Raw genomic sequence first — 21,268 nt, forward strand, 5'->3', positions numbered from 1 at the left:
CTCATAAACGTACTAGGTGCATTTGACAAACCAAAAGGCATAACTAACCATTCATACAAACCATACTTTGTCTTAAATGCAGTTTTCCATTCATCACCAGGTTTCATCCTAATCTGATGATATCCACTCATAAGATCAATTTTTGTAAAGTACCTGGCACCATGAAGCTCATCCAACATGTCATCTAGCCGAGGTATAGGATGCCTGTACTTCACTGTGATCTTGTTAACTGCTCTACAATCAACACACATTCGCCAAGTGCCATCGTTCTTTGGAACAAGCAGCACAGGAACAACACATGGACTTAAACTCTCTCTCACCAATCCCTTCTCCATAAGCTCGTCAATTTGCCTTTGCATTTCCTTTGTTTCCATTGGATTGCTTCGGTAAGCTGGTCTATTTGGAATGCTAGAACCAGGTATGAAATCTATCTGATGCTCAATCCCCCTCAACGGTGGCAATCCACTAGGTAGCTCATCTGAAAAGACATCAGTGAATTCCTGCATCATAGACTTAAAACTAGAAGGCAAAGAAGAAAGGTTAATATCAGTGTCAGCAAATAAAATCTCCTTATATCTTATAAGCAACATGGGTTGCCCTAAAGATATAGCACTCTTAGCCTCTCTCGCTCTCACATAAAATGTCTGTTTTGCCTTCCCCTCTTGCATCTTTTCTCTCACCAATGGGCCATTTATTGGTCTTGATTCTTTTCCTGCCTCTTTACCCTCAGACTCACACTTTTCTCTCATTTTTACCACAAAACTCAAGCTCTCACTCCCCTTTGTAGCCAAGGCCGAAGCCTCCCTCTCCCTCTCCAGCATCTTTATTTGATCAGCATATACCTCTTGAGGTGATAAAGGAGCGAGTATAACCTTCTGTCCTTCATAAGTAAAGGAGTACTTGTTATTGAACCCATCATGTTGCACCTTTCTATCATATTGCCACGGCCTACCCAACAACATATGGCTTGCCTGCATAGGTACCACATCACACAAGATCTCATCCTTGTACCTACCAATAGAAAATGGAATAAGCACTTGGCGTGTAACCCTAACCTCACCACAGTCATTCAACCATTGCAATCTGTATGGCTTAGGGTGTTTAATAGAAGCCAAATCCAATTTCTCCACCATATACACACTAGCCACATTTGTGCAACTACCCCCATCAATAATGAGAGTACACACTTTTCCATTAACCAAACACCTAGTGTGAAATATGTTTTCCCGTTGTTCTAGGCTTTCTTCCTTAACCTGGATATTCAAAGCACATCTAGCAACAAGTATCTCACCACGTTCAGCAAGCAACACATTATCAACAAACACATCCGAATCATCACAGTCATTATGAGCATCAATCAATTCAGTCATATTAGCATATATCTCATCATCACTATGATCAGAATCAGACACTACACCCCCATCAGCAGTTGCTATCATAACTCTTTTATTAGGACATTGAGATGCAATATGTCCTTTTCCCAAACATTTAAAACATTTTATCTCTCTATTAGGATTAGAAGAGTTAGAAGTACCTGAATGTTCCTTGTTATTCCCTTGAGAAGGTCCTTTGATAGTGGGGACCGAATCTTTGCCCCCTTAGATTGGGCCTTTGTAATCTTTCTTTTCTCCACTTCTATAGCCTGGAAATCCACCACCACTATTTGAGGACTTGTATGTGAGTTTAAGATTATTTCTGCCCTTGTGTCGCCTTTCTATTTTCATTGCTTTATCTACCATATCCTCCATGGTATTGTATTGGTACATGTCAAGTTCTTCAACAATGTAGTGGTTAAGACCACCTAGAAATCTGGACATCAACATTTGCTCATCCTCCTCAATATGAGCCCTAGCCATCATCATCTCCATCTCCTTGTGGTATTCTTCCACACTCTTTCCTCCTTGCACCAGTCTTGCCAACCTGTTGTACAAATCCCTATAATAGTGCGAAGGAATAAATCTTTGGCGCATCAACTCTTTCAAGTAGTCCCATGGTGGAACTGCCCTTAAGCCCTTATTCCTCCTAGTGGATTTCAATTGATCCCACCAGAAAGAGGCATAACCCGTGAACTCAACAGCGGCAATATGAGACTTCTTCTCCTCGGTATAGTTATGACACTCAAATATTTGCTCAGTTTTTCTCTCCCATTCAATGTATTCTTCAGCATTGTTATTCCCTTTAAATTCAGGAACTTTCATCTTTATGGAGCTCAAGTCACCATCAATTGTGTTGGTTTGGTATGTCTTGGTGTCATCATCATTTCTGCCAAGTCTAGCATCTCCACCTCTATTCCACCCTACGCCAGCTCTAGTACCTCCATGAACTTCTCCTCTCCCTCTTCCTTGTCCGACAGTATCTTCTGTATCATCAACTTCACCTCGAACTTGAGGTTCTCGGACTTGTGGTCTATCAGGGTTAAGAATTCGATGGGCCATTCTTGTAGAAGTGGAAGCCTGTGAGACTTTCAAACTCTCCATACTTACGGTCATCCTCTCAAGAGCCCTACTGAGTCTTTGTAACTCACCACTGACTGATTTCTTAAAGATCTCATAATTGTTACCCATGTCCGATTCACTTTCACCAGTACTATCCACCACATTCTTGTCTTTACTCATCCTACCTTAAATCAACAAAGAACAAAGAGAACTAGCAAATATTGTGTTAGAAAGGAAAGCACTCAAGTGTTTGCACACTTACCACTCTTTTGCTGATTCTTCAATTGCACTTCAGAAAATAAGGTCAACCAACTAACCACAAGGTGCGTTTAGTGAAACAAAGAAGAAAACCTAAAGAAAGAAGGAAGCGCGCAAAAACTAGAAAGAAGACACTGACAAGTTGGAAAGTAACACACAAACTAGGTGTTGTGCTACTTGAAAAATATCACCTAGAGTATAGACACAAGCAAACAATACTCCAGCAATGTCAAGGAAGTAAAAGCAAGTTTAAACCAAAATGAAACTTTGAATTCAAATAAAAACGAATCTGGACAAAAGTTTGAATTTAATTCGCTTCAACGCAAATTAAATACGGATCTATTTAAATCTACCCAAAAAGGCAAGTATCAAAACCCCACAAATAGGCTAAAAAAAAAAAATATCTCACTCAGTGCAGCATCATGGACGAAAATGAGCATTAAAAGATGGATTTGACACCAAATCGATTTAGATGCAGTTGCCTTAAATGTGCACCTTAAGAAATAGGCAGGTTTGTTTTGTCTCCTAATCCGGATTCAACGCAATTCAAAATTCAAAATTGATTTCCATAAACTACAGCAATCAATTGAGATAGGCAAGGAAATATGGATGAAAAAGGAAGCATATCACAATTTCAGCCAGATCAAGATAAATATGGCAAAGGCGATTTTTTTTTTGTTTTTTTTTTCGTTTTTTTTTTTTTTTTGGATTTCGAAATTTTTTTTTTCCCAAAAGAGATTATGTGATAATTTATCAAGAAGATGCAGTCATGGATACAGAAGCTTTCAATGAAATCAACAAGAAAGACAAGGAAAACTCAAAAAAAAAAAAAACTCTAGATCCTGAGATAAATAAGAATTTACCTCACTTTGGCTCTGATACCAACTGACGCGGAACCCTAAGGCACAAGCCTCAAACCCACACGCACAAGTAGATACGGAATCCAAAGATCTGATAAACTCACCTCCTATGGCACCCCAAACTTAGAGAAGCTGAAACACCAATGATCGAAGGATTTAGATGAGAATCTGACAAACGCCACAACGAATAGTTGATAAGTTAGCCAAGATTCCTGGTGCAATTGATGAAAGCAAATCTTCACTCTCACTCAAAGCAAGACACGCCAAAGGCATGAAAGAAATTCTAAAAAGTTTGATTAAAAGCTCCCTCTTACAATTGTTTCTTATCCTTATATAGTAAGGAGAAAAACAAATAAAACCCTAAACACTCTTCTTGGGCCTGACTTAAACACCTAAGGCCCAAGCCCAATCACACACTAAAATAACGCATAAGTATTAAAACATAAGCCCAAAACATGACCCAACACTCTAAAACTTAAAAGATAAAATATGGACAGAATACAAGCCCAAACAAAGCTAAAATAAAACAAGTGTTAAATCATAAAAATATAGCAAGCCCATCATATCAATGTTGAATAAATTAGACAGCGCTATCTCCATTACACACCTTAAGCAAGGTGAGTAGCTTAGGTGTGTCTTCAAGCTTCACGAGACATTTGCCAAAGGCAAGCTCAGTCAATTCTTGTGTTACTTGTTCTTGAATGTGTAAGTTCATAGCTGCTTCAAGCTTCTTAGCTTTGCTCCTTGTCACTGGTCCACTAGGGAGCACCAATGGATCCTTGCTTCCTTGATTCTTATGTGATTGGGTTTGCTGGTTCGTATCAGCACCTGCTGGTGCACTTGGCAAGTGCACCAGCAGGTGCAATTTGAAGTGCACCTGCTGGTGCACTTGGCAAGTGCACCAGCAAGTGCAATTTGAAGTGCACCTGCTGGTGCACTTTGAAGTGCACCTGCTGGTGCACTTTGAAGTGCACCTGCTGGTGCACTTGTCAAGTGCACCAGCAGGTGCAATGCCAAGTGCACCTGCTGGTGCTCCTGGTACTGATAAATCTTTACTTTCATCCTTCTCCTGCTAGCACAAATAAAAAATGGCAATTCGACTCAAATCATATATCAATTAGGAAAAAATTTTATCACTCTGTAAGGAAGACTAATATACATACTTCAGGCTCTCCTTGATTAGCTGCAAGCTTTTTTTCGTACTTTTTGCGAATATCTGATACAGTTTGACTATTACTGTCCCTGCCAATTTCTTCTATCTCATTCCCAATCTCTCTACTAGTAGAACGGCCTCCAAATATTTCTGCTAATTCATCCTCAAATTCTAAAGTTCGTTGTAGTGCCTGGACATAATTTTTGAAACAAAAGTAGCATTAGCACTTAGCAGATGCAAAACTAGCATCCTGAAATCAAAGAATTCTTGAGACAGGAATATTGATCATACTGTGCAGTGACATCTCATTAACATCACCAAAGAAAGGTAGAGGATAGGTACTCCAATTTTAATTGCTTGAAGCTAAGTCAGACAAGTAATAGCTAGCAAATACTCAGAAAAAAAAAATTTCCAGAACCCCAAGACAAGTGCTGGGAAAACTCCTTCAAGGGAATCCCCTAATAGTAATTTGCACTAAGCAGAACAGAATCCAATTTATTTAGGATGCAAGAAAAACAAATTATCAGACAGACAAGACGGCAAAGGTTAAAGTGGGGCAAAGATTTTATTTTAATGTTATTTAATCTAATTCAAAGATCAGTATAATGGTCAAACAGATGAAGTTTCAACACATTAGACAGTAGATGTGCCAATATGTTCAAAATAGTTTAAGATATACAACTTATTGCAGGTTTTACTGCTAAAGTAGAAAGGAAAGAATAGAATGGTTAAAAATATTAAATAATAAAACTCATAATATAGGTTTTCCAGAGTCTTTACCAGCAACAAAGTTCCAACATCTGGCTTCTCTTTGAGATTTTCGAGTATTCCCTCTAGTTGTTTCCTGAAAAGACAGACCATGTGAAACCTTTTACAGCAGGTACCACAACCACCTATAGAAATTATGCTATTCATGGTCCTTCCAAAATTAATTTCTCAGATTCTGACATGGTGGTGTAAACCTTTTTAGCCTTATTTTTCCTTTTAATATCTCAACCAGAGAATGGATATAGTATTTTCAGTTTAATATTACAGTAATATGTACAAGTCTAGCGGATGTGTTTAATTGGTCAACGACCTGGATATGACAAGCCTAATATTACAAGTCTATTAGATGTGTTTAAGTTGGTACGCAACCTGGATTTAATGAACCTAAGGAGTAAAATCCAACATTATCCCAAACTATTATAAGCATGCTGCATCAAATAGAGTCTGAACAGATTTATATTTAACTTCCCTATACAAGTTTAGATATGTCATCCAACTCCAAATTATCTTATTTCCATCTGGTCAAAACTAAAACACAGGAAGGGCTCACTAATCAAATGAATAGCATGGCACAGTACAAGTACCCACTTTAACTTCAGTAACTTGTCATAACCCAGTCTACAGGCATTTAACATGGTTCATATGTTCTGTTGCTTTTCATTTCTCTAGTTTTCTAAAATAAAATGTATAACCTGAGTCACACTGTTCAAGTTATTCAATCATGCAAGTAGTTCCTAGATTTCAAAAGAAATATGCAACCTACCAGTGGAGTGGGAAATTTGAAATAGATGGCGGCGAACCTTTGATGGCGGCGGACGTTGGATGCCTGCGGCAGTGAACGAGCGTTCCGTTGGACGCAAGTTTAGATTTCAATGAGCACGTGGACAGTGATGCCGAGAAAGGGCGCACTTGTCGACGGTGGATGGCGACGAACCGTTGATGGCGCAGGACGATGGATGACGGCGACAGTGAACGACCGAGAAGAAGTTGGAGGGAAGTTCAGATTTCAGAGTGATTTTGATTTTGATTTTACAAGCAAAGGATTTAGGAATTTCATTTAGGTTTTGTATTTGGCTCCAAAAATTCACTTACGGATTTCTAACGAGAAAAGGGTCTGTTAATATTTCACTAACGGATTTCTAACGGATGGTTCCATCCGTTGATAGACAATACGATTAAAATTATCCGTTAGAGTTAACCGTCAGTATCACTAACGGACTTCAATCCGTTGGTGAATCCGTTAGTATCACTAACGGACTTCAATCCGCTGGTGAAGTCCGCTAGTGATCCGTTGGATTCTTGTAGTGATTGAGAATCGGTTATAAAATAAACTTCAAAATAAGGAATAAATTAAATAAGTTATGCATTATATATTTATTTATAACTGAATATATACTTATTCCCTTGTGATTAATTCATTAAATATCTGAACTAAAATGATAATTCACATGAATTTATATAAACTATAACAATTAAATAAAAATTAGTCATCTCTTTCCCGGCTAGCACAGTTCATCTTGAAGCGGATTCAATGGAGGTTTTAGAAGCAACCAATGACAAGATTCAATGGAGGTTTTTGATAATTTGTAATAATATGATTAATTTATATTTAATTATTATTATTATTATAAATTTAATTGTTTAATAGATTATAATTTTAATTTAAGTATTTAATGGGTTAATTTCAAATTGTATAAGAGTGTAAACATGTATTTTATCATTTATTTATCTCTTATAATTTAATAAATAAGAGATTTACATTTAGTCATATTATAATTGAATATCATATAAAATTTTTAAAAAAAGTAATAAAAATATTAAAAATAAAAATCTAATTAAATCATTTTTAATAAACTAATAGCTAAAAACCCGATCCCACATGGCCCTAAGCATATTCAAGTGAAGTATTTTGCAATTAGACAAGTAGAAAAAGAAGGAAAAATCTAACTTGTCCATTGCAGATCTACTGATTAATTGGTGGATATTTTAACAAAATCTTTGAAAAAAACAAAATTTAAAAAATTAAGAGAGAAAATTGGTGTTGTCAAGAAAATTATTAAAGAGAGTGTTGAAGAATAATAATTTTTCATTTATTTTAATTTATTTTTTAATCTTTTTATACCATTAAGTAATGAATTATTATGGAAAGATTATGTAGTCACCTTAAATTGGGTTATATATCTTTTGAGTTTACAAGTTATTTATAATAGTATTTATTTTGGTATTTGAAGTGTCATTTTTGTATATAAAAAAATTTCAAATTTTAATGAAAAGTAATAGATATTATTTGAATTTTCTTCTCTAATACTTCTATTCTGTTCAATAAGCTTATTTTATTTTATAATTCTGTTTTGGAGCGTTCTAATTCTAAAAATACCCATTCGAGTAGAGTATACTGTATTCCATTAATCAAGATTTTGCACACTGTCAGTGGGCTCTTAAGCATTCACGTGATAATTAGAGTTTTGCTGTTGGCTTGAAAAGATAGATATTATGGGACGAGAACGTGAAATCAATAGCGAGCGCGTTTGGATCTCCTTTGGGTTTTTGTCCAAATTCAGATAATGTTGCATTCTTTACGGACTGGTTTTCTAACTTAATGGAGTTGTATGGGAATGATAGTGATATATTGAGGATGGTAAGCCTTATTTGCTGGTACATTCCCCGATCCTCTTGTTTCTACCAGTAAGGGTCAGAGTGCTTTTAGGGAACTGCGACAAATAGTTTTTGTCATTCCATAAACTCACTCTACGGGGTCTTTTCATCTGCTATCCTTTATAGGTAGTTTTGCAGGCTTGGTGGGAAATCCTTTAGGCTTTGTGATTGAAAACGACTGCCAGTACATGTGGAGTTGATTTCTAGGGAGGTAAAGGCTTTCGTTCATGATATCAAGGTACTCGAATTTCTATAGCCTGCTCTTCAGGAGAAGCAAATTGCTGTGTTGATTGGTTAGCTAAATCAAATTGTTGTGATTAATTCCCAACCGCAGTTGCTTCGTTTGTTATTTGTGGACATAATAGTTGCTTGAGCATCATCTTTGATAAAAATAAATAAGGGGAAGAGATCTTTAATAGAAGGATTTTGTGCTCAAGAGAATGCAAAGAAGAAAAGTGAGTTAATCAATAAGGGCATTTTAGACCTTTTATAGTCCTCTAATAGAATAAATGAATAAAATTGGCTAAATGAATTATATGATAAAACAGAAAAGTTGATCAACTTTTAACTCAAAATGCATAATATTAATATCCAGAGAAAATTGTTAATATTTTTTAAAAAATATATTTATTAAAATTTAAAATTGAATTTTTTTTTGGAAAAATATAAATTAAATTAATTTTGATGAAACAGGATCAATATTTTTAACATAATTAATTTTAAGAATACAACTTATAGGCATAATTATGTCTTAAGATTATATTCATTAATTAAATTAAAAAAAAGATTGAAATGTGTATTTATAAATTTTGTTGAATTTTAAAATATAAATTATTTTAAAAATGAAAACAAAACTAATCCAACATATAGTATAATTTTTTTTAAAAAAAAAAATATCACTGAAACTAAATCTAAAACTAAATTTAATGATAAATTTAAACAATAAACCAATTTATAACAGCATTAGATCTTAAAAATAAAATCATTTATAAATTTAAGGATAATATAAGTATAGCTCAAAATATATATATATATATATAACGAAAGAAAGAAATGAGAAAAATAAATTTGTGTGGCTGCTGGGATTCGAGCCCAGGTCTCCACGGCCACAACGTGGAATCCTCACCACTAAACTACAGCCACAAGATTGACTGAACAATTTACTAAACAATGTAGGAGGTCTGAGATACTTTTGTAGTACTTTCCAATAATATGTACCTAATATTCTCCATTATTTTTCTTTCTCAAAACTTGGGTTTAGTCTAACTAATTTATATAACATCCATTTCTTTGAAAAATTTATTTATTAGCCTATTAATTTTAAAAAATATTTTAAAAAATTTATTATTAATATTTACTAATTAATCTTGTTATATTAATGATATTTTAAATTAATTAATATATTTTTAAGATTAATCTCAGAAATATTATAATATATATTTTAAAGTAGAGTAGTCTTGGACGTGGATAATTTTAAATTTTAAAAAGTTTATCTCTTCTCTAAACAAATTTTTAATAAAAATATGAGTTAAAAATAGATCCACAGAAGTAAAAATAAAAGATATTTTAATAAATTTTTAAAATATAAAAATTGATTTATAAATAATGTTGGGATGAAATCATAAATTTCTCAAGAATCTAACTTGCTACAATAAAATGTATAATTTACTATAATTTTAAAAATTATTCAAATGGACAAATACTTGTTAGAATGTGGATATATAAATCGATACTGAAGCATATTTTTTTTTTAGCAGTTCATTGTTTCACTATATTTATTATTGTTTTCAGATTTTTGATATATAATATAACTTATTATTTTTGAATTTTCTTTTAAAAAACTTTATATTTAAATTAAAGTTTTCATGATATAAACAATTATAAAATTTCAGATTTCATATTTAAATTAAAATTTCCATGATATAAACAATTATAAAATTTTATAATTTTTTTGTAAAATTATTTATTTTTCACTTTCACAATTCATTTAAACGAGCTATTTTTATAACGATTGTTATACAGATAAGATCCCAAGCAAGTGAAAATTAAATTATATAGAATTGTGGTGAAACCGATTATATTATATGTAAACATTTAAAAATACAATTCAACTGCAAGAAAGTTTGTGACGGAAATATAAAAATAACATGAATATTTGATAATATAATTCCGGGCAGATATTTCATATTTGTGGATCTGATTTTTGCAGATATTTAATCTCATCCAATTTTATTATCATGAACTTTGATATTATATAACTCGATTTAGAATGAATTTATGTTTTGAAAATAATAGTCAACTGCAAATTGAATTTCTGATTTGTCTATTAGATACATCAATTTAATCCATTTATATAAATAAATAATTAAATATATTATATATTTTTTTAGTATAATATATTTATCCTTTTTATACATATTATATATATATGAAACAAATAAGATTGAATATTTATTTAATTATTCAAATTTTAAATTATATATTAATCTTTTAAATTTTATTTAAATTATTAAATTAAAATTTATAAAATTAAACATTTTTTTGAATATTTTTAGTTATAATAATTAGATTTGAGCCATTCAAAATAAATTTTAATTAGATTTTGAAGAATTCATTATTAAATATATTAAACATATTTAAATTGAATAGTACAATTTTCACAGATATCTCTCGCTCCTAATTTCTATCGTTTTTCTTTGAATTAAAAAAATTTAGACTTTCTAAAATTTTAAATTCACCAATATACTAACAATGATAATAATTCTCCCAGAGGGGATCACTTAGAACTTGGAAGCAAACCTAATGGGAACCAGGTCTCTTCCGGAATGGGCTAGAAAATGATTTTTAGACAACTGATTAATCCGATCAATATATTCAAATATGGCTAAAACCACCCGAGCCTCATTCAAATATGACTAACACCACCCAAGCCTCATTTAACTCATGGTCTTGCTCGGCTAAGGGTCGGTTCTAGTTCAAAATTGGTGGGTCCAATTTTTAATGATTTAAACACAGTTTTAGTTTTTTTTTATAATTGCGGTCCAATTTTAAATTGGTTATGGTGGATAAAGATTTTTTCTTTTATTTCATTAAACAGTTTTCAAAATATAAGATTTTAAATCGGAGACCTACAAAATAAAAAAAAAAATTAGAACTCTACCTAGAAATACCCCTAATGAATAGACTTTAATAGTCAAGTTAGATTTAAAAAATTTTCATAACAAGATCTTGAATAGTATTGTAGAGAGAGAACGGAAGAGAAGACAAAGAAAAAAAAGATAATTGAGGGTGCTCAACACACTCAAGTTAATTTAAGAGCATTCAAAAAATATATTTTTATGTCATGAAATAATTTATTTTTATAGATTATCTTTAAAAAAATTAAAAAAAAAATTAAAAGGGGTCATTGGCAAGGTGGCTTGAGGAGGGAGGTTTTCTTGACTTTTTTTTTTTAGAGTAATTGAGAGAATTTTCAAAGTTTTTTAAAGAGTTAATCAACTGTCAACAGAAATTAAAACGGGTGTCTTGTGGCTAGCCATGTAAAAGGGGAAATAATGCTTATATAGTGTTGGGGCTGGCAATTAATTTTCTCCATTTCAGATCTAGAATTGGAGTCAAACAAAATAAAATTCAAGTCTTTAATGCACCTCACGGCTAGACATACGTGAAACTTCTCCTCACATCCTCTCATGAAGGCCATCTCTCACGGCCCTTCATGAGACCTTCTGGCCTTCAATTTTCCCTTCCTTCTATTGCTTCTCATGATTAGTTGTGCTTCTCATGATTCGTGTATTTTAGCGATGAAACTTTTGGCCCATTTAACTTTCAAATATTTAAAATAAACCCTTATCGACAATTTTTATCATTTTATTATTTTTTATTTTTTACTTAATTTTATTATTTTTATTTAATTTTATTAATTTTATTTTTTTCATGATATAAAATATTTATTTAAATTTCTAATGTTAGTTTTAAGTGTGCCAAAACATGAGGTATTTTTCATATTGCACGCTTGATAGAAAAATAGGAGGTCTACAAAATGTGCAGCTTTGAATCAGGAGCGTTAAGATATGATTCAACCTTGATCTTAATTCAAAGGTTGAATGGGTTTTTTGGTTAGACCAAGTTTTGTTGCCATGGGCTGTTAAAAGTTTTGGAGACTATTTCTTCTTCTTGTCATCTAACAGGCTTTCCTGTTTATTTGAGTAGCATGAAAGTCTCACGTCACAGCCATCTTGTTATTTTGTCTGGATCTTAGGAAGTCCTTTAGGTGACAGGCTTATACCTAACAAGTGTCTGATTCACTCGGAGGATTGTCTCCTTCTGCTTTTTGTAATTTTTGTTTGATTTGGTGGTTGGTTGCACCTCTACATTGGGCTTAACTCCCTCTGTTCACCTTTTTATTGATAAAGTTTGCTTACATACCAAAAAAAAAACAAAGAAAGAAAATTTTGCATCGATCGTTTAAGCTACATAATAGTCTTACGGAACCCATGCATTTGAAACCTTAAATTTCTAATGGAATCCCGAAATCTTATTTCGGTGGCGGTGATGCTTCTTGTGAGAATCCTTGACAATTTTCTTAAAAATCTTGATATCTTTCCAGCGAGACTCCATATAATCAGAATCATTTTTCTGTGCATAGACTCCAAACTTGAAGAAATGGAAAGCTCCTCCACGCCCAGATCCCTCATATGACAGAACCCCATCAATATAAGCACTAACATACGATGCATCCATGTCATGGATCACATTAACTCTGAACCATCTGTCGTAGATTTGTGGAACAATCACTGGATCAGTATAGTAGGTTAAATTTCCAGAGTAGACTCTAAGCATTAAGGTGGTGGTAATAGTGGCATTTGGATCGGCTCCAAACACTTGCATGATACACACACCAGACGTACCAGTTGGCACGTATGCAGTTCCTTCGAACTGCCAAACCCCAGAAGTGTAATTATATCCCTGTAAAAAAATAAGACAATCAAGAATAAGACAACCAGCAGAGGATTAATTAACGTTGTAGTGAAATAAGGAAGAGAGAGTAGTTTGTTGACGTTAATTATGACTTCTGTTCGAGGCCTGGTGGGGCTACTTCTGGCCAAAGGCTTGTCAGTGGAGTAAACCCACAGTTTGTGGGTTCCATTTACAAAGCTGTATCGTTTGCTCACGTCTAAATCGTAAGGCTTCTGGATATAGTAAAACGATGAGTTAAAGGGAAGTTGTACGAAGCCTTGAGTTGGATCATCCTCTGCGCAAACCACACAATTGAACAGTAGTATAAGAGAGACTGCACTAAGTACAGTAGGAGCAGTGATCATTGCTGTGGAGAATAAAAGAGCCAGCTGATCAAAGAGATGATGTCCAAGAGAAGCTAAGGCTATTTATAACTTGGAAGGAACACAATCTATGGCTAAAATGGATTAGCCTTTCATTATCCTACTGATTCTCTGATTCTTTTTTGGAAGATAGAGCAGTGGCTGCGGTGTGATCCTTGCAAGCGATGAAAAGGAAAGAGTTAAAGAGTGGAAAATGAAAGGTAGGAAAACACTAGTGAAGTGGAAACCGACCCACTACAGTCTACAAAGAAAGATGATGGTGAAGTGGTGGGGTTGGCTGTATCCCACTTTAATATATATAAGATAATATTAGATATATGAAGGAAATGCAACTTGAGCAATACTTTTTCTCTGACAAAAACCTGGAAAGAGCTTTAAAGAATAGCAATATGCCCTCAGTTTTCTCTCTTTGATTTTTAGGTTTTTTATTTTATATAAGCAACAAAAGTTTAGCTTCTCTCCTCAATCTTTGGATGTTCATATGTTTAGGACATGGAAAATAGGCAGGAACCCAAATTGTGATCTCTCTCTTGCCAAGAATGAGTCAGTGATTGAAGGGTTTAGTCCGTTCTTACATCAGAAATATAGGGGAACTATAAACTCATTATACATATGCTGATAGTTTTATTTGGATAGTATAGAATTAATAATTGAGAGAAAAAATAATAATACTAATTAAGAGATTTTTATTGTGATGTCTCTATTAACCAAAGCCCAAAGTTTATAGCTGCTTTGCTTTGTACTATCTTTTCAGCTTAACTTTGTATTGCTCTTTCATATCCAGATTTTAAAATTGAGAACATTGATCAATGACAAATGGATTATAATATCTTATTTTATCTCTTAAAATTCAAAATATATGCATTCTAGTGCAAATTGAAATTATTGATTAATTAATAGATTATAATATCTTATTTTACCTCTTGAAATTCAAAATATACTCAACCCATTGCAAAGAAGATAACTATGAAAGAGAATTATAATTCTAACTGATATACATGATTTTCAATTCTAAAATAGAAAATTTAAAGACTTCAAATATTAATTGAGATGTATCTTTGCATTAAAAAAATTAAAAATTTTAATATTTGCTTTCATATATTATTAATATATAATAACAAATTTTAATTAAGGAACTATATTTTTAAAATAAAGTTTACTCCGTCTCAACTATAGTGGTGGGCGGTAATAGCAGTAATGGTGGCTGTGAAAGAGAAGAATCATTTGAATAAAAGAATCTCAATCTATTTGTTCAAAAGAGTTGAGTTGGCTAATTAGTATGGTGCAACCATACATGGCACTAGATGCTAAGAGATCAATGAAAAGGAAAATTTTCAAAATACAAGCTATTTTTTTAGAATAGAGAGAAGAGAATTGTGTAAAAAAATACATGGAATTGAAATTATGCTTCTAGATTTTATATAGAATGGAGATATAAAAGTTAATTTTTGTACGCAGTGAATAAATTAAAATTATCATAATTATTAATATAATGAATCAATTTTAATAAATTTAATATTTATAATACTTGATTTAGAGTATTAGAAAAATTATTTTATTTTATTATACTTTAATTATTTATATTTATTTATTTTTATAGTTATTTAAATCAAATAATATTTTATATAATTAATTCTATTAATTTTTTTTTTAATTATTTTATATTTTATCACTATTAATATTTTTATAATAATTTTAATTGATTATATATATTTATTTTATATAATTATTCATTAGAGAAAAAAATTATAGCATTTATTAATTAAATTATATTAAGTATGATTTAAGAAAGTTATCAAATTAACAAATAATACTATTATTATGAGATAGTAAAAACTTTTTGCATAATATTTTTTTATGAAATTATTGCTAATATATATATATATTATTTAAATATTTTTTATATGTTGTTAATTAATTTTTATAAATATATTTTTAACGTTGTATTTATTATTAAAATAAAAATATAATAAATTTTTTAATAATAAAAATACAATAAAACTTTAATAGCAATATTAATAATATATTAAATTAAAAAATAGTAGAAAATCAAAAAGGCATATATTAATAGACATAGCATAATTAAAATAGTAGAAATAAAATTAAAATGTATAAAAAAATTATAAATTTGTAAGAGATAGCATAATTAGATGGAATTAATAATGCACTTGCTAATCTCTCATATATAATTTTAATAATAACACTTATAAATTTCTCATCAACTTATTTTAGAGTTTAATTATATATATATATATATAATTCTAAGTTGTTATATTTATATTTATTATAATTCATATAAATATATATATATATATATATATAGTATCAATTAATTAATAGTGTTAATGATAATTGATTTATTTATATATTATTAAAAACAGAAATAAAATTTATATATTAAAGTTTTTATTTTATTATGATTAATATATTATATTAAAAAATTAAAAAATTACATACTAATAATAAGAAATTAAAAAGTCATATAGAAATTATAACAATAAACATAATAAAATTATTTTATTATGGATATATTAATTAGTAACATTATTAAATATAAAAATAAAAATAAAATATACCATTTAATATAAAAACAGATGCAATTAAATTGTGACATTTTGTATAAGGACAAAAATATAGACATATCAGTTGTGAATTTTGTTTCTTAACCTATTTTACATTCTAGTTATATATAGGTGGTCCTCAGGTTTACAGTGAAATTTAAGTTATTTTCATATTTTTGCTTCACAACATTTTGCCTTGATGAATTTAAAGACAGAGTTCTCATTGGCACAACCATTATATTAATTTGGATATTGATTTTTTTTCAAGATACAGCCTTAGAAAACGGCTATCAAGGCTCAACTAAACCAACTCAAAAAGCTTTGACTAAGGCCTTAAGCAACAGGTATGCACTGGAAAACCCTACCACACTACCGCACCTCAATGAGGGAAGATCAGGAGTATTTATTTTAAAAAATTTGGTGATTTTTATTTTGATTTAATTTTAATAAAAAAAATTGATAAAATTAATTTTAACAGATTAATTAGTAATACCATATCTTGTCTTTTTTTTAATTCCCACGTGAAAATATATGAAATTAATAACTTCAAACCAATAATTACTATTAATACTTTAAAAGTTTACTAAATAACCACATTAAATTTTAATTTTAATAAATAAAATAAAATTATTTTTCTTTAATTTATTAATGAAATTTAAACATTGCCATTAAACCTAATATTTAATACATTTAAAATAGATATAATTAAAAATTTTATATTTTTAATATAAATAAAAAAATAAAATAAATAAAAATTTATGAAACGGAACAAATAAAACTAAAAGATAAAACGTCAGTACGCTGTTAGCCTAAATTTGAAAATAATTTTTGATTAAGTATGATTTTTCTTTTTTGAAAAACCACTCGATTTTTATATTTTTTTAATTTGCTATTGTTCCATGAATAATCTGGAGCTTTTTTTCAATTCAGGTATTATAATGAAAATAATTATTAAACACACAAAATTTGAAAATTTTTTTGGATTCTGTGTCAAAGGAATGTGTTCAATAGTCATACACACTTGTTCGACACCATGACTGCCGAACATACTTGTTCGACATCTATAGTGTCGAACAAATAGGAATTTGATACTATAAGTATCGAACTGCCATGTGGCGTTGTTATTTGATATCAATGGTATCGAACAACAACGCCCCTTATTATTGAAGTAGTTTAAACTGCTCCCGTAACTAATGTGTGGCGTGTTCGGCATCCAACATATAAATATTTGCACTCTTGAATCACCCACATTTTTCTTACATGTAGGCCCGTGTGGCACTGTGCACAGCCCCGCAAACCTGCATGCACAGATGGAAGGAGACTTAAGTCTCCTTCCCATTCTCCATTTTCTCTTCTCAGCATTATCTTCTCTTCTTAGCATTTTCTTCTCCCTCTCCTCAGCGGTTTCTTCTCTCTCTCCACCTCCCTCTTTCAGTAGATTTCCATCTCCACCATATAATTTTCTCCTTTCAGCATCTCTACCATCATCAGATTTTTCTTTTACTCAAATTCATTTTTGAGTATGTACATATATATTTTTTTAATATGTAAAAATAAAATTATAAATTATAATTTTATATATAATCATAATTTTAATTATTATATATATTGAAATTTTAAGTATAATATTTCTAATTTTAAAATTTAATTATGTGAATGCTAAACGTTAATAAATAAAAATTAGAAGTATTTCAGAATAAATTTTTTTAAAAATAATTTTGTATGTAATTTTATAATTTTAAAAAATTTATTAATTAATTCTTAAATTTGTAAAAAATTAATAAATTAATATTTTTATATAAAATATTAAAAAGTAAAGTTTTTTAAAAATTAAAATCGCCCATCAATTATACAATCAAATAAAAAAATTTTAAATTTATTTTTATATAAACTTATCTCTAAACAATAATTAAAAAATTAAATAAAGTTAAACAAACATAATCCACGCACTTAAATTTTTATAAATATATTCTTTTAAAACTTTTAAAATGATAGTTTAACGAATAAATTTTTTTTTAAAAATAATAATTTAAATTCTTGAAATATTTCAACCATCTTATAATTTTTTTAATTTTTTTATAATTTTAATTATTTTATCTTTTATGTTATAATAATATATAAAATGATAAGTATTAATTTTATTTTATGTTTAAGTTTTTTTAAAATTTTTTAATATTTAATAAAATTTAATATTTTTATAATAAATATAATTAAAAAGTTAATAAAATTTAATATTTTTTAAAAAATATAATAATTTAAAATCTTAAAATATTTCATCCATCTTATAATTTTTTTTAATTAGTTTAAAATTATTATTTAGGGCTGAGCAATTCTCGGTCTAAACCGAAAAACCGAACCGAACCGATTAAATTCGGTTTATCGGTTCGGTTAATCAGAAAAATCGGTTTGGTTCGGTTAGTAGATTTAAAATTATTCGGTTTTCGGTTCGGTTCGGTTCGGTTTAAACATGTTAAATAACCGATCAAACCGAAAAACCGAACCCAACCCAGCCCAACCCAACCCAACCCAACCCAACCCAACCCAGCAGGCCAGCAACCCAACCCCCTCCATACCTTTCGCCGAATCCCTCCCCTCCATCCCATTTTCCACATTCTCCAATCTCCCGATTCCCCCACCCCTATTCTCCCGAAAGATGAGGACGACGAAGACTACGAACCGGTTCAGTCGGCGGACGACGACGAGGATGACGATGAAGATGACGATGGTGAAGGCGGAGACGACGATGACGATGACGATGACGACGACGACGAGGAGGAGGAAGACGGTGACGAGGATGAAGACGGTGAAGAAGAGTTTGGCTCTCGACATCCAGCTCTTCGTCTACACCGTCGAAACGGCTCACACGCGAGAAGGGCCTGATCTCTCACCCTCCGATCCACAATGGAGGTCTAGTACAATTCCTGGACCAGACGAAGCCAAGCACTCAATCCTTCTAGAGAGACTTAGATTGAGGCACCTCAAGCACTCCTCAAAACCCTCACAAGCTAAAACCCAATTCCCACCAAAACCAGTTGTTGCTATCGAGAAGGATGAAGATGGTTTTAAGTCGAAGAAGGGGAAAAAGATGGTGGGAAGCTTTGAGGAGATTGGGCTTAGTGAAGAGGTGATGGGGGCTGTGAGGGAGATGGGGATTGAGGTTCCTACTGAGATACAGTGCATTGGGATTCCTGCTGTTTTGGATGGAAAAAGTGTGGTCTTGGGGTCGCATACTGGGTCTGGCAAAACTTTGGCTTATATGTTGCCTCTTGTTCAGGTGAATTTGCTTTCATGCTTGATTGATTTTCTTGTTCTATTGCTTTGACTAGAGCCCGCCAGAGCCCCAATAATTTGGCTTCTTCGGCTTCCGGCTTCTTCGGCTTCCGGCGGCACGTCCGCTGCTGGATTTAAGCTCGAGGAGAAGGTTTCTGCGTCGGCGCAGGCGGCGATAGAAGTGGAGTTTGAGGGTATTAGATCCAGAGATTAATAGAATATTTATTAAATTATTTTGTTGAAATTAAAAATAAAAAATAAAAAAAAATACAGATTTCGGTTTGAACCGAACCGAACCGATTTTTATCGGTTCGATTCGGTTCGGTTATACCTTCATAATCGGTTTTTTCGGTTTTATAAATTTTAACAAATCGGTTTTCGATTTTATCGGTTCGGTTCGGTTCGGAACCGAACCGACCGATTGCACAGCCCTATTATTATTTATTTTATTTTTTATATTATAATAATATATAAAATGATGAGTATTAATTTTATTTTATGTTTAAGTCTTATTAAATATTTTTTAATATTTAATAAAATTTAATATTTAATAAAATTTAATATTTAATAAAATTTAATATTTTTAAAATAAATATAATTAAAAAGTTAATAAAATTTAATATTTTTTAAAAAATATAATAAATTAAAATCTTAAAATATTTCATCCATCTTATAATTTGTTTTAATTACTTTTAAATTAATTTTTATTTTATTTTTTATATTATAATAATATATAAATTGATTAGTATTAATTTTATTTTATGTTTTAGACTTATTAAAATTTTTTTAATATTTAATAAAATTTAATATTTTTAAAATAAATATTTGTTGTGAGTAGTGTTAATTTTGTTGGGATTTTTGAATAGAATATTTGTTGTGATAGAATGAATTAGTAGTATTTGTTGTGAGTAGTGTTAAATTTATTGTGATTTTTAGATAAAATATTTGTTGTGATAGAATGAATTACTAGTATTTGTTGTGATTTTTGGATAAAATCGTTTTAGAATACGTATATTATTGTAGTGTTAAATTATGTATTATTATTTAGTGAAAAAATGGTGTTTGAATATTGTTAGTAATTCTGAATATAATAAAGTTGATAAATGTATTTTAGTATAGCATTTCATTGTACTGTGATATTGTATATTATTTTGTATAATTAGATAGGTAGAAAAGACGCAACCGCCGTGACCATATTTTATTGGGTCCCAATGATCCATCGTTGCTGTATACACAAGTCGAATATCGGTCTGAGACTATAGCAACAATTATGTTATAAAAATAAACTAATTTATTGAAAATAACTTAATAATTAACTGAATTATTTGCAATACTCTATACATTTATAATAAATAAAATGATCAATATTTATCTACTTGATTCTCCACCCATACAAGTTTTCTTATTATGCCCCACCCTGCCACATATAGAATAATGGACTCTAAACGTTTCTTTTATTTTGTTTGACCTCCGGTTCATCTCATTACGTATCCTAAAAGATCTAGGCTGTCCCTTCTTCCTTATTCTAGAAATGTCAGGCACAAGAGGAAATCTATCTGCTACATGCCAATAGTCAGGATGTCCAAGAGGATGGAATGTGTACGCGTAACATTGGATGGTACGATCCAATTTATAATAGTCAGATACAAATTGTTCGTAGTCAATTGAATGTGACATGCATGCAGCAATAGTATGTGAACACGGTATCATTATCTCCTGAAATTTGCCACATGTGCATGTTTGATCCATGAGTTTCACTACTTGCTTTTGCCTACCATTTGCAGTAATTATTTCGCAAACCATTGTCTGACTGTTGAACCGTCTAAATCTATGTCCATTCGCTTTAATTGCGTTAGCACGCAGTGTTTCACTGCAAGACTGACCGAAAACTTATCCCTTATTTTGTTGATCAAAAAATATTGTCCTCCGCGTATCAAAATAATGGATACATTGGAAAAATATTTTTTCA

General features: G+C 30.8%; 2 protein-coding genes and 1 non-coding gene across 3 annotated transcripts; all 3 read right to left on the reverse strand.

The window, feature by feature from the left end:
• Nucleotides 1-4,590: 4,590 nt before the first annotated feature.
• Nucleotides 4,591-5,645, reverse strand: LOC122721455 (vacuolar protein sorting-associated protein 53 A-like). The gene is made up of 2 exons (XM_043949191.1): nucleotides 5,487-5,645; nucleotides 4,591-4,896 (listed from the first exon to the last, which is right to left on the reverse strand). The coding sequence occupies exons 1-2, from the start codon at nucleotides 5,619-5,621 to the stop codon at nucleotides 4,687-4,689; spliced, it is 345 nt and encodes a 114-aa protein (XP_043805126.1). The 5' UTR covers nucleotides 5,622-5,645; the 3' UTR covers nucleotides 4,591-4,686.
• A 3,555-nt stretch (nucleotides 5,646-9,200) lies between these two features.
• Nucleotides 9,201-9,272, reverse strand: TRNAH-GUG. The gene has a single exon. It is a non-coding gene; the product is annotated as a tRNA-His (tRNA).
• A 3,229-nt stretch (nucleotides 9,273-12,501) lies between these two features.
• On the reverse strand, nucleotides 12,502-13,593 carry LOC110630385 (citrate-binding protein). Its single transcript, XM_021777861.2, has 2 exons — nucleotides 13,187-13,593; nucleotides 12,502-13,094 (listed from the first exon to the last, which is right to left on the reverse strand). The coding sequence occupies exons 1-2, from the start codon at nucleotides 13,448-13,450 to the stop codon at nucleotides 12,645-12,647; spliced, it is 714 nt and encodes a 237-aa protein (XP_021633553.1). The 5' UTR covers nucleotides 13,451-13,593; the 3' UTR covers nucleotides 12,502-12,644.
• Between the last annotated feature and the right edge of the window lie 7,675 nt (nucleotides 13,594-21,268).

Source organism: Manihot esculenta, chromosome 13 (genome assembly GCF_001659605.2).
Source record: "Manihot esculenta cultivar AM560-2 chromosome 13, M.esculenta_v8, whole genome shotgun sequence".
Classification (NCBI taxonomy): Eukaryota; Viridiplantae; Streptophyta; class Magnoliopsida; order Malpighiales; family Euphorbiaceae; genus Manihot; species Manihot esculenta.